Source organism: Erinaceus europaeus, chromosome 20, assembly GCF_950295315.1.
Source record: "Erinaceus europaeus chromosome 20, mEriEur2.1, whole genome shotgun sequence".
NCBI classification, from domain to species: Eukaryota; Metazoa; Chordata; class Mammalia; order Eulipotyphla; family Erinaceidae; genus Erinaceus; species Erinaceus europaeus.
Window position 1 is genome coordinate 2,358,750 of NC_080181.1, and position 13,707 is coordinate 2,372,456.

The following is a 13,707-nucleotide window of genomic DNA, read 5'->3' on the forward strand; positions in this document are numbered from 1 at the left end:
CAGACTTTGTGGAGAGCAGGTTATATATGAGCACAAAGAAAGAAAAAAGGGACTTCAGGACCAAAATTCTGGCACTGAAACAAAATGGCATGTTTAGCAAGTCTGAGTAAAAAAGGTGTGAGGGAACAAAGGCAGTACACTAGCGTGAGAAAGAAGAGACAAGTAGATAATAGAGTGAGAGTTCGTTCCAGAATGATTCAAAGAAGCAAAGTGAAATGAGTTCTAACACAGGATCAACCAGCTGATATGGACTAATAATGTAGCAAGTGACATAAGTGCCAAAACTGAGACAGCCTAACCATTCAGATCACTTAGCAAACGGGAAATGACTTTAGAGGACTCAGAGGTAAAGACAGAATAGAATTCAGCAGAAAACTTACTAACAGTCCAATAATGTAGTCAGATGGAAAAACAAAACAAAACAAAAAGTTTCATGGAGAAGCAGAGCATGGCACTGGGAAGGAAAATAAATGCTCTAAGTTTCCCACTCAGAAAAAGGTAAGCGCCGTTAAAATGGTCACAAGAATGTTGGAAAGGGACAAGCAGGCAAGTACTATAACTAGAGAAACTCTGGTGGATATATACTTCTGTGGTTGCTAAGGAAAACAAAGATCACAATGTTATGAGACTGACCTCACAATATAGGCACTAGTGGTTGTGTGCTCAGCGAAGGCTCCTTCAAAGTAATCGACTCATCAACCTCACTATACCATACCACAGCACAGGTACTCGTGAGGATTTTCTATAAACCACAGCATCAGAAATATTAAAATAAGAACACTTTACTTTTTATGCCAGAGTGGTTTAAATATTCACTTTGATTTTTAAAAAATATGTTATTTGCTTTAATGAGAGAGGCGGAGATAGAGATAGATAGATAGATAGATAGATAGGTAGATAGAGACACCGGAGCACTGCTCAGCTCTGGCCGATGATGGTGCTGGAGACTGAACCTAGAAACTCAGAGCCTCAGTCAGAAGAGTCTCTTTGCAGAACCATTATGCTGTCTTCCCACCACACCCCCCAAATATTCACTCTCTTGACCTGTTACAGGGGACTAAAGTTAGTAGCTTCCAGAAATGAAATCCAATGTCAAAAGATAAAAATGAATGCCCAGGAGTTGGGCAGTAGCGTAGTGGTTAAGCACACGTGCCACAAAGCGCAAGGACCTGTGTGAGGATCCCGGTTCAAGCCCCCTGGCTCCCCACCTGCAGGGGAGTTGCTTCACAGGCAGGTCTGCAGGTGTCTTTCTCTCCCCCTGTCTTCCCCTCTTTTCTCCATTTCTCTCTGTCTTATTCAACAATGATGACATCAATAACAACAACAATAAAAAAACTAGAGCAACAAATAGGAAATAAGTATTTAAAAAATCTTAAAAAAAACAACAGCCATGACAGATGTTTCTTAAATGTGTGCAGTCTCTAAAGTTGGTTTCCAAAACAGAATAGCAAACACTTATTGAGCAACAGCAATACTGCTTGAGCCCCATGAGCTCTCCAAGAGGACTACTATTTGGAGGGAAGACTATGTACTCATATGATTTTACAGATTCTACAGTGCTTCTCAGGTAATGGGATCATTTCTGTAATAGAAATACCTCATTTAAAATCACAATAAGGGAACTGGGGATTACTCATTAGAAATCATCTTTCTCGTATAAGTTGAAGGATGACTTTATGGCAGTAACAGTTCTTCTTCTAGCGTTTGCCGGCAGTAGCAGCGATGGCAGTCAACACTGTAACAGCAATCTAACATTCTAATCAACAGGTCAAATCTTCTATGTGAAATTACACTTGGATTTGCATGTCACAAGACTTATTCTGATTAGTTAAGATCTCTATTTATGTAGTTAAATTAATGTTTTAAAAATATGGGCCCCAGATCAAATCGATGGGGCTTACAGTTAACAATATTTATATATTTTCCCATATTTGGGAACTTCTCTCTTCCCTGATCCAGTTTTCTAGTCCTTTTTCCACCTATGACAACATCTCCCAGACAATAACTTGGGTTCACCTGCATATTAGATGGCAAGCTCAGGCAAAAACTAGTAAAGTCATTGGGCCCCTTGGAATATACCTAAAATAGACCTACCAGCTTTTTCTAAAATGGAGACCTCAAATCTTCATTTGCAATATTCTTGCCTTTAGGTTTATGGTTAGTCAAAAATTTGTTCTGTTTTATATCTTAACTCTTTTTCAGCCACTAGGTTCCAGATGGTACCATGATGCCAGCCTGATTTTCCTAGGCAGATGACCCCACCAATGTGTCATAAACCCTGCCTCCCCAGACCGCTACCCCTCTATGGAAAGAGAGAGACAGGCTGGAAGTATGGATTGACCTTCTAACGCCCATGTTCAGCAGGGAAGCAATTACAGAAGCCAGACCTTCCACCTTCTGCACCCCATAATGATCCTGGGTCCATAATCCCAGAGGGACAAAGAATAGGTAAGCTATCAGGGAGGGGATGGGATATGGAGTTCTGGTGGTGGGAACTGTGTGGAATTGTACCCCTCTTATCCTATGGTCTTGTCAATATTTCCATTTTATAAATAAATAATAAATACATTACAAGAGGGCTGGGTGGTGGTACACCCAGTTAAACACACATAGTACAAAGCCTAGGGACCCACACAAAGATCCTGGTTTGAGCCCCCAGTTCCCCACCTGTGGGGGGGGTCGCTTCACAAGTGGTGAAGCATGTCTGCAGGTGTCTATCTTGCTCTATCCCTCTCTATCTTTCCCTCCCCTCTCAATTTCTTTGTCCTATCCACAAAAAAAAAAAAAGCTTCCAGAAGCAGTGGATTTGTAGAAGCAGAGGATTTGTAGTGCCAGCACTGAGTTCCAGTGAAAACCCTGGAGAATATATATATATATATATATATATATATATATATATATATATATATATGTCAGAACTCCCACCTTCTGCACCCCATAAAGATCTTTTGTCCATCCTCCCAGAGGGATAAAGGATAGGAAAGTTTCCAATGGAGAGGATGGGATACAGAACTCTGATGGTGGGAATTGTACCCCTGTTACCTTGCAATCTTGTTAATCATTATTAAAGCACTAATAAAAATACATTACCCTTTACGCTAGGGATATAGCATGATGGTTATACAAAAGACTCTAATGCCTGAGGCTCCAAAGTCCTAGGATCAGTCCTTAGCACCACCATAAACCAGAGCTAAGCATTGATCTGATCTTTATGTCTTTCTTTCAGCATCTTTCTCATTAAAATAAATAACTAAATAAAACACTAAAATATATAAGTTTTCATCAAAGTTTTGATTTGTTTGGGTATTTTCTTTGTATACCATATTGCTTCATAATATGACTACTTTCTGGGTTTAAACAGGTTAATGTTCAATTTTTATTAAGATTAACCAGGCAGGTTTCATTCTGAAGACATAAAGTACAAAGATGTATTCTGTTAAGCTCATATGTAATTGTTAAATTTGCATAAGTTGGTCATGCATGTACATTACACTGTTATAAGAAAGCAAAGCATTCCAATAAATGTCTGAATTGACAGAGAAAGAAAAAACGTTTGTGAGAACAAATGGCCATTCCAGTGTAGCTTCAGTTGACACACTACAGCACATCTGGACAACAGTGACATTAACGTGAAAGGTAGTCTTGTCAGTATTCATGAGCAGTTTCACATACACTGATTATCTCCCAACCTACACCAAGCTCAGGGTCCCTATTTTGAGGGTAGAAAGATGAAGAATGTCACACTCTTAACATCACTTATGGACTCACACTTAAGTTACTAACAAATCCTCTCCTTCATGTATAGTAGTTTTCAGTACAGCATCATGTGATTTTAAAATCCTGACAATAGTGCTAAAAGATGACATCTTCCTCTACAAAAATCAAAGGCAAGGACATAGAGTTGAAAGGACTTACCAAAGTTCACACAGCTTGTTAAGTGACAAAGCAGGGCTGAGAAGCCAGGCCTCCTGATGCCTGTCCACTGCAACACCAGGACTGCTGGTGGGGTCACATTTGACAGGGAGCAAAAACCATGTCTCTGAACATCGTTATTCTATCTCTCATTCATGCTAAGGTTTAATTTCAGAAAAATAAGAATTAAAATGTTTAATGTTGACACACATGCTTCTTAAACCATGGAGCTGAATTTCAATGCACACATGAAGTAGGCCAGAAACTTCTGGGCCCAACAGGAAAGACATGAATGTGCAGAAGAGCTGGATATTTGTAGACTTCTCTCTACCATTTCATTGACACTGCTCACAAAATTTAAGGAATTGAGTCCAAAAGTAAAAAAAAAAAAGAATTCAAAGAAAGGCAGTTTCTAAAAAGAAATATATATATGTGTGTGTGTATTAGGAAAATTGCAAGACTGAATTTTTAAGGCAACAATTTTTATTTAAACAAAATCAAGTTTTATTTGGCCAAATCTCTAGGCTCTCTTCCACATTTTCAAAATTGACATATCAATAACGTGAAATGTCTTGTGATTGAATAAGAAGTCAAGTTGAATATACCTGGCTTTTTTTAAATTGTGGACACAGTGACCAAGTTAGCTGCAGAGGGAAAAGTGATGACAGAAGGAGAAGGTGGCTGAGCTAGACCTGAGAGAAATGAGAAGGGAAACACTAGATCATTTGCAAGACACCTTGCAGCCGTTAGAAAACAGTGTCCATGCAAATGGGGGTCATTTCTTTAAAACACGACTTGATTTCTGGGATGAGGATTTGATCAAGCTTCTTTCATGACACCTTACTTTTAAGCAAAGAGAAAAACAAGAGAGACTCCAGCAGAAAGCACTACCAGAAAGCACGTGAAGATGATACCATGACCCCACCTCCGTGTTTTATGTGTAAAAGACAACTGCAGGGCTCTGCCATCTGCCAGGGAGTTCTCACTGAAAGCAGCAGTCCACACTGCTTTCTCTTGCAGTAAGGAGCTCTGTAACTGACTGAATGCACAACTACGGTCCAAAGAAGCATCCTCTCTTCAAGATGTGGAGGTTAACGCACCCTCTAGGAGAGACTGAGTCTAGGAAGTTGGGCTGGACACATGAAGCATCAGGTGGGAGGTTCACTTGGGATCTGAAGGGTGGTGGGGCCCCAACCCTCTCCTGAAACCCCACCAAGAGGGCTGCGTCTCTATGTGTAAAACACTGACCCTCCTTGAGGTTCCTTTCCTGTGACAGTGTGCGGAGAGAGTCACAGCAGCCCAGGGAATGGTGGCTGGGTGTGAGCCATTGGGCAGCACCTGCGGTGGCTGAGTGTATGCTGTGGCAGCACCTGCGGTGGCTGGGTATACACCATGTGGCAGCAGCTGTGGTGGCTGGATGTGTTGTGGTAGCACCTGCAATGGCTGGTTGTACACTATGTGGCAGCACTTGTGGTGGCTGGGTGTGTTGAGGCAGCACCTGTGGTGGCTGAGTGTGCACCATGTGGCAGCACCTGTGTGGTGGCTGGGTGTACACCATGTGGTGGCACCTGTGGTGGCTGGGTGTATGCTGTGGCAGCACCTGTGTGACTGGGTGTACACCATGTAGCAGCAGCTGTGGTGGCTGGGTGTGCACCATGTGGCAGCACCTGTGTGGTGGCTGGGTGTGCACCATGTGGCAGCACCTGTGGTGGCTGGGTGTGCACAGTGTGGCAGCACCTGTGGTGGCTGGGCGTGCACCTTGTGGCAGCAGGTGCCCCGGCCCCAAGGGTTCGAGCCTCGGGAGGGGCTGCGTCAAGGAGCCAGCAGGCTCCAGGACCCCCACGGCCGCGCTCTGGGCGTGTAGTGGGAAGCACAGGAGCCAAGATAAGCGAAACAGGGCCAGAGGAAGGGGAGGGGACGCCGCCCGACTGCAGCCTGCCACGCTAACCTGGCTCCCTTGTGAGGCACAGGCGCAGGCCCCGGAGGGGTGCGGGCAGCCACAGTCACCGGCACCCGAAGGTGGGCGGCAGGTGCGAGGCGGGACACAGGTACAGGTCCTGTGGACCATGGTGCTGTGGGGAGGCATGGGTGCTCGCAGGTGCAGGGCACAGGGCGTGAGGGGTGTCAGGGCGTGGGAGGGGGTCTTGCCGGCGTCGTCCCGGGGGCGTGTCGCTAGGCAGGACCCGGGCGGGCGGCGGGCCCGGATGCCGGAAGCGGCGCGGAGCGAAGGGCAGGAGGCGGCCCCGGGTTCCCAGCCGCTGCTCCGCTCCTCGGCCTCTCCGCGTTGGCGTCCGCGGCCTTCATTCCCGCTCCCGGCCGGGGGAGGAGGCCGCCTCCAGCCGCCCGCTGCCCGCCGCCCGCGCCCTCACCTGTCAGCACCGCCGCCTCTTCCTCCGCCTCTGCCTGGATAGGCCCCGCCCCTTCCGGCCATCGCAGGAAGTCCCGCCCCGGGGCGGGCAGTAGGCGGGGCCCGGCTTCCGGAAGCGGCGGACTGCGCGGGGTTGCGGGTCGCGGGCGGCGGGTGGGCTCGGGCCTGGGGTTCAGGGTCAGGGTCAGGGTCGGGCGAAGCGGCTCTCCTCTGCCGGGCCCTGGGCCGTCCGCGGGCTCCGCTAGGCCGCCGCCCACCATGGCCCCCGGGGGCCGTGTCTGAGGGCCGGGCCTGCTCCCTACACCGCCCGGCCAGGGCCTCGTCCTCGAGCCGCCCGAGACCGCAGGGTGACCCAGACTCCGGGGAGACGCTCTCAGATTCCGGGGAGACCCCCCCTCAGACTCCAGGGGAGACCCCCCTCAGACTCCAGGGGAGACCCTCTCAGACTCCGGGGAGACCCTCTCAGACTCCAGGGGAGACCCTCTCAGACTCCGGGGAGACCCCCCCTCAGACTCCGGGGAGACCCCCCTCAGACTCCAGAAGAGACCCTCTCAGACTCCGGGGAGACCCCCCTCAGACTCCAGGGGAGACCCTCTCAGACTCCAGGGGAGACCCCCCTCAGACTCCAGGGGAGACCCCCCTCAGACTCCAGGGGAGACCCCCGCCTCAGACTCCAGGGGAGACCCCCCCCTCAGACTCCACGGGAGACCCCCCTCAGACTCCAGGGGAGACCCCCCTCAGACTCCAGGGGAGACCCCCCTCAGACTCCACGGGAGACCCCCCTCAGACTCCAGGGGAGACCCCCCTCAGACTCCAGGGGAGACCCCAGGCTTCGGGGAAACCCCAGACTCCAGGGGAGACCCCTCCCTCAGACTCCAGGGGAGACCTCAGACTCCAGGGGAGACTCCAGTGGAGGGGAGACCCCAGACAGAGCCCCACTGGCCGGGCCATGTCGGGGAAGCGGAAGCGTGTGGTGCTGACCATCAAGGACAAGCTGGACATCATCAAGAAGCTGGAGGACGGCGGGTCCTCCAAGCAGCTAGCGGTCGTCTACGGCATCGGGGAGACCACGGTGCGTGACATCCGCAAGAACAAGGAGAAGCTCATCACCTACGCCAGCAGCTCGGACTCCAGCAGCCTGCTGGCCAAGAGGAAGTCCATGAAGCCGTCCATGTACGAGGAGCTCGACCGCGCCATGCTCGAGTGGTTCAACCAGCAGCGCGCCCGAGGCCGCCCCGTGTCCGGCCCGCTGTGTGCCCGGCGCGCCGAGTTCTTCTTCTACGCCCTGGGCATGGACGGCGACTTCAACCCCTCGGCCGGCTGGCTCACCCGCTTCAAGCAGCGCCACAGCATCTGTGACCTCAGTGCCCGGGGCGGGCAGCGGCCCCGCGTGGACAGCGCGGCCCTGGGTGCCTTCTGCGCGCACCTGCGCGACTTCCTGGCCCGCGAGAACCTGCAGCCCGAGCAGGTGTACAACGCCGACGAGACCGGGCTGTTCTGGAGGTGCCCGCCCAGGGCCAGAGCTGGGCCCCCGGGGGACAGGGTCACCGTGCTGTGCTGTGCCAACGCCACCGGGCTGCACAAGCTCAGGCTGTGCGTGGTGGGCAGGGCCCACAGGCCTCGAGCCTTCCAGGCCGCCGACACCGCCAACCTGCCCGTGTCCTACTTCAGCCAGAAGGGCGCCTGGATGGACCTCTCCATCTTCCGCCAGTGGTTCGACAAGATCTTCGTGCCCCAGGTGCGCGAGCACCTGAGGGCCAGGGGCCTGCAGGAGAAGGCTGTGCTCCTGCTGGACAACTCCCCGGCGCACCCCAACGAGAACGTCCTGCGCTCTGACGATGGCCAGATATTCGCCAAGTACTTGCCCCCTAGCGTGGCCGCCCTGGCCCAGCCTTCGGGCCAGGGGGTCATGGCCGCCGTGAAGAGGAACTACCGCACGGGGCTGCTCCGGAGCAACTTGGAAGAAGGCAACGACCTCAAGTCCTTCTGGAAGAAGCTGACCCTGCTGGATGCCCTGTACGAGCTGGCTGTGGCCTGGAGCGCAGTCAAGCCAGCCACCATCAGCAGAGCCTGGAAGAAGATCCTGCCTGCCCCAGAGGGGAGGGAAGGCTCGGACCCGGGTGTGGACGAGACGCCAGGGGCCGCTGCCCTGGTCACCATTTTGCAGCACACCAAAGGGCTGGAGCACATGCCGGCCGAGAGCATTGAGAAGTGGCTGGAGGTGGACAGCACAGAGCCCGGCTATGAAGTGTTGACGGACAGTGATATCATCCGCCGGGCGCAAGGCCAGACCGATGAGTCCAGTGAGAACGAGGAGGACGATGCGGAGCTGATCCCAGAAAGGCCCGTAGACCACGCGGCTGCCCTGCAGTGGACTGAGCGCTTGCTGGAGTACCTGGAGCAGCAGGGCGACATGGTGCTGCCCGACAGACTGGTGATTCGCAAGCTTCGGGCCACCATCCGTAACAAGCAGAAGATGGTAGATGCCCGTCCCTAGTGGCGTCTCCGGCTCCTCGGAACACTTTTCTCTCTTTGTATCAGGCCTTTTGTGTTGTCTTTCTTTGGGATTCTCAGACAGGGCAGGTAGGGACACATCTGAAGGGTCTCGGGTGCTGTGTGTGTAGCACCGCACCTGTTGCTGGCCCTTTCTCTGCGCAGAGGGTCAGGCGCAGATTCTGGGCAGCTCCAGGCCACGTGGATGGATCACGTGGATGGATAGGTGCCTTCACTCCTGCAGGCCGCAACTCTCCCTTCCCCGAGCTTCTAGCACAAGTTATAGGTAAAATAGCGAGTAGACTGAGCACTCACACCCCTCAAGTCTTCATTTTTCTCATTTGTGTGGACTGCCACAGTGATCTTTTCTAGAGCTAGCCATCTGAAATGGTTAACAGCTTTGCATCCCCATGTGCACTGGTGATGTAAGAAATAGCTTTATTTTTAATTTTCAGGGAGATCTACAGTTGTCAAGTCCAGGAGTGAGGAAACTATGAATTATAAAAATAACTTAGGAAACAAACTTCTGTTCTCTTAACACAGGTGGGAGTTGGCAAGAGTGGGGGAGAATGTTTTGGGAAAGAAGTCTTAAGAAGTGATTCCCAAATCTGTGAGGAAACTGTTGGGAAACTGATATTCAAAGATATTCTAGATCTTTTCATCTGTAGAAAGTGTGTGTGTGTGTGTGTGTGTGTGTGTGTAAGTTTTGGGGGGGATTTAGGTTATTTATAGGGAGGGAATACATGACTTTGTCTTCATTGGTTCTCTTTGCTATGAGTGTGACTTGACGGCAGCAGTGGCCATTCACCAGGCAGTCCTGCAGGTTCCTGCTGTTGGCTGTGGTGGTGGGAGCCACCATATTGCAGGTGTGGTGGGGACATCCTGGGGATTTGAAAGCTATTATTTTTCTTACCGTGTACCTAAAAAAAAATGCCTAGAATTCAAAAAAGCTTGTCATACCTCCCTCTTTTATTTGATAAAAATTGACAAATAAAGTATTATTTTAAATAAGTCATAGGTTGTGACCTGTTTTATGAAGAGAGCAGGCATAATTATGGGAAGGGCCAGGTTCTGAGGAATCCCCTCATGTCTTCATTTTGACCCTTGCCAGGCGGTATTATTCCAGAACGAAAGGCTAAGTTTTAGAAGCAGCTTAATAAGCTCAGTACGTGCACTACGATACGACACTAAAGTGCACTTCACTCTGTGAACTTAGCTTGAAATCCAAAAGCGAAGTTCTTGAAGGCTTTGACCCTAAATTTAAAAAAAATTTCTTTATTGGGGGATTAATGGTTTACAGTCAGCAGTAAAATACATTAGTTTGTATTTTATGGAAATGCATAACATTTCCCAGTCTCACACATAACAATACAACCTCTACTGGGTCCTCCTCTGCCATCATGTTCCAGGACCTGAACCCTCCCCTCTGACTCCTGAGTCTTTTACTTTGGTGCAATATGCCAGACCCTAAATTAAAAAAAAAAAAACTAGTCCATCTCTAAACATCTTTTAACTTTCCTTACTGAAATGCTTCACCTTTAAAATATAAAATAATAAAAGTATAATTCCACATCATTTTCACCACCAAAGCTCTGTATTTCTACCCCACTCCAGTGGAAACTGCAGTCACAAATATATATGTATAGTAATATATATTACATTTCTATTTATTTTTCCAGCTCTGCCTTCACTTCCTATCTAAGCCACATGTACACTCCTATACTCATTACTACTGCGTGTGCTTCCTTTTTTCTTCTTCCCTCTCAGTTAAGCAAAACAGTGCCTGACTTCCTCTTCCCTTCCAGTGGTGGTATAAAAAAAAGCAAAGATTCCTGATGACAAACATTTCTGGTCCCTGTGGAATTGGGGTTCAAAATCTGGGAGAATGGGCCAAAATTCCTCTAATTTTTTTTTTTTCCCTCCAAGGTTATTGCTTGGCTCGGTGCCTGCACCATGAATCCACCGCTCCTGGAGGCCATTTTTTCCTCCTTTTGTTGCCCTTGTTGTTGTAGCCTCGTTGTGGTTATTATTATTATTATATTTATTATTTATTCCCTTTTGCTGCCCTTGTTGTTTTATTGTTGTAGTTATTATTGTTGTCGTTGGATAGGACAGAGAGAAATGGAGAGAGGAGGGGAAGACAGAGAGGGGGAGAGAAAGATAGACACCTGCAGACCTGCTTCACCGCCTGTGAAGCGACTCCCCTGCAGGTGGGGAGCCAGGGTTCGAACCGGGATCCTTATGCCGGTCCTTGTGCTTTGTGCCACCTGCACTTAACCCGCTGCGCTACAGCCCGACTCCCCATTGTGGTTATTATTATTATTGTTCGTTGTTGGATAGGACAGAGAGAAATGGAGAGAGGAGGGGAAGACAGAGAGGTGGAGAGAAAGATAGACACCTGCAGACCTGCTTCACCGCCTATGAAGCGACTCCCCTGCAGGTGGGGAACTGGGGGCTCAAACCGGGATCCTTACGCCGGTCCCTGCGCTTTGCGCCACATGCGCTTAACCCATTGCGCCACCGCCCGACCCCCAGATTCCTGATGACAAACATTTCTGGTCCCTGTGGAATTGGGGTTCAAAATCTGGGAGAATGGACCAAAATTCCTCTAAATTTTTATTATCTTTATTAGATAGAGATAGCCAGATATTAAGAGGGAATGGGGTGATAGACAGAGACATACCTGCAGCTCTGCTTCACTGCTTGCAAAGATTTTCCTGCAGGTGGGGGCCAGGGACTTGAGCACTGTAAAGTGTCTGCTCACCAGGTGTGCCACCACCTGGCTCTTGGACTCAAATTCTTTATGGGGGGCAGAAGGTGGAAGGTCTGGTTTTTGTAATTGCTTCCCTGCCGAACATGGTCGTTGGCAGGTGGATCCATACTGCCAGTCTGTTTCTATCTTTAGCTAGTGGGCAGGGCTCTGGGGAGGTGGGGTTACAGGACACATTGGTGAGGTTGTCTGCCCAAGGTCAGAGTAGTGTCATTTTCTTTCCCTTCCTCCCTCCCTCCTTTCTTTCTTCCTCCCTTCCTTCCTTCCTTCCTTCCTTCCTTCCTTTCTTTCTTTCTTTCTTTCTTTCTTTCTTTCCCTCCAGGGTATTTGCTGGGGCTCACTCAGTGCCTGCACTACAAATCCACTACTCCTGGAAGAACATCCCCTCTAATGGCTCCCGCCCCCCCCCCCGCCTTTTTGTTATTTCTAGATAGAACAGAGAGAAATAGAGAAGGGGAAGACGGAGAGAGGGAAAGACAAGACACCTGCAGACCTGCTTCCCCGCTTGTGAAGTGACCCCTGCCCCTGCAGGTGGGGAGCGGGAGGCTCAAACCGGGATCCTTGCACATGTCCTTGTGCTTTGCACCATGTGCACTTAAGCAGGTGCAAAGCTTAAGCTATCACCCCCCACCCCATGCTACCATTTTTGAGGGCTCGAGTTCTAGTCCTGGGTCACACTGGAGCCCCTATAGGGGATGCTTCTCATTCAGTGGAGTTATGCTGCTGTGTCTCTCTCCTCTCTCACACCTTTTATCAAAAAGAAGGAAAAAGAAAAAAGGCTGTTGGGAGTGGTGGAGTTGTGCAGGCACTGGTTAAAAATAGGAATAAAGCCAGAACAACACTTGCTGTATACAATACAATCCTAGAGTTTTAAGAAAGTGATACAAATAACCCATTCACGCATGGTTAGCATACTGATGGAGAATATGTACTTCATGTCACCCGGAGCTGATCTGGCTTAAAAACATCCAAAGACAGGGCTGTGAGATGGCTTACCTGCTGCAACAGGTGTGGTCCTGGGTTTGAGAAGTGACACTACAGAGGAGCATCCTGGATGGCAGGTATGGCAGAGCTCCCTGGACCCTGCCATCTAAAAAAAAAAAAAAGAAAAAAGAAAATAGTGTCTTGGGGTGGTTATTCACTGCACATGCCGGAGGTCTGGCACTGCATAAAAAATAAACTAGGTGGTCTGGGCGGTGGCGCAGGGACCCACGCAAGGACCCAAGTTCGAATCCCAGCTCCCCACCTGCAGGGAGAACACTTCACAAGCGGTGAAGCAGGTCTGCAGGTGTCTCTCTCCCCATCTCTATCTTCCCCTCCTCTCTCAATTTCTCTCTGTCCTAGCCAATAAAATGGAAAAAGAGATAGCCTCCAGGAGCAGTGAATAGATTCTTAGTGCCGGCACCAAGCCCCAGCAATAACCCTGGAGGCAAAAAACCGGAAAAAAAAATAATAAAATAAACTATAGGGCACCTGGGAGAGCATATATATTCCTTATACAAAGTCTCAGGTTCAAGTCCCCAGGTCCCCACCTACAGGGGGATGCTCCATGGTGGGGGTAGTGCTACAGATCTCACTCTGTTTCTTTCTGTCTGTTTCTGTCTCTGTTTCCCACCCTCTAGAGCAGGGCCAAGAGTCATCTGGACATTTATAACATCATTCTCGGGCCACGCAAAGCTATCAACTTAAAAATCAGCACTTGGGCTGGGGAGACAGCTTAATGGTTCAGCAAAAGCCTTTCAAGCCTGAGGCACCGAAGTCCCAGGTTCAATCCCCAGTACCACCATAAGCCAGAACTGAGCAGTGCCAGATCCGTCACTCTCAGTATCTTTCTGTCTTTATCTACTCTTTCTCATTAAAATAAAATAAAAGAAAAACATTTTGAAAAAATCACTTCATGTTGCTATGAGGAGAGCTAGGGCAGCCTGGCTGACCAGACGACGTCCGTCCCAGGGGTCCAGAGGACAGAAGGACAGAAGGACAGAAGTTGCCATAAGGAGAAGGGCAGAGGCTGGGAGGGCCTGCAGGCACTGAGCCCCAGGGATGACCCTGGCGGACCACACACCCGCAGCGGATCACCCCCCACACAAATTGAACAAAACTGAAAAACACGACAGTAGAAGCAGAGAGCGAGGGAGCAGTGTTGGGCCGGGGCCTCGCTGTG

At 49.7% G+C, this 13,707-nt stretch overlaps 2 protein-coding genes across 11 annotated transcripts in view; one reads left to right on the forward strand and one right to left on the reverse strand.

Annotated features, from left to right (window-relative positions):
• CCDC82 (coiled-coil domain containing 82) overlaps positions 1–6,337 on the reverse strand; it is a 23,734-nt gene extending 17,397 nt beyond the window's left edge. For 2 of the 10 annotated variants that reach the window (XM_060179700.1, XM_016187135.2), the window contains exons 1-2: positions 4,518–5,471; positions 3,916–4,070 (exon numbers count right to left, since the gene is read on the reverse strand). The gene's annotated coding sequence lies outside the window, so the exon portion shown is untranslated. The other 8 variants (XM_060179698.1, XM_060179697.1, XM_060179693.1 and 5 more) reach the window with 7 other exon arrangements.
• An 834-nt stretch (positions 6,338–7,171) lies between these two features.
• On the forward strand, positions 7,172–9,788 carry JRKL (JRK like). Its single transcript, XM_007520738.3, has one exon. It carries the CDS (start codon positions 7,230–7,232, stop codon positions 8,775–8,777), a length of 1,548 nt encoding a protein of 515 aa, XP_007520800.1. The 5' UTR covers positions 7,172–7,229; the 3' UTR covers positions 8,778–9,788.
• The last annotated feature ends 3,919 nt before the right edge of the window (positions 9,789–13,707 follow it).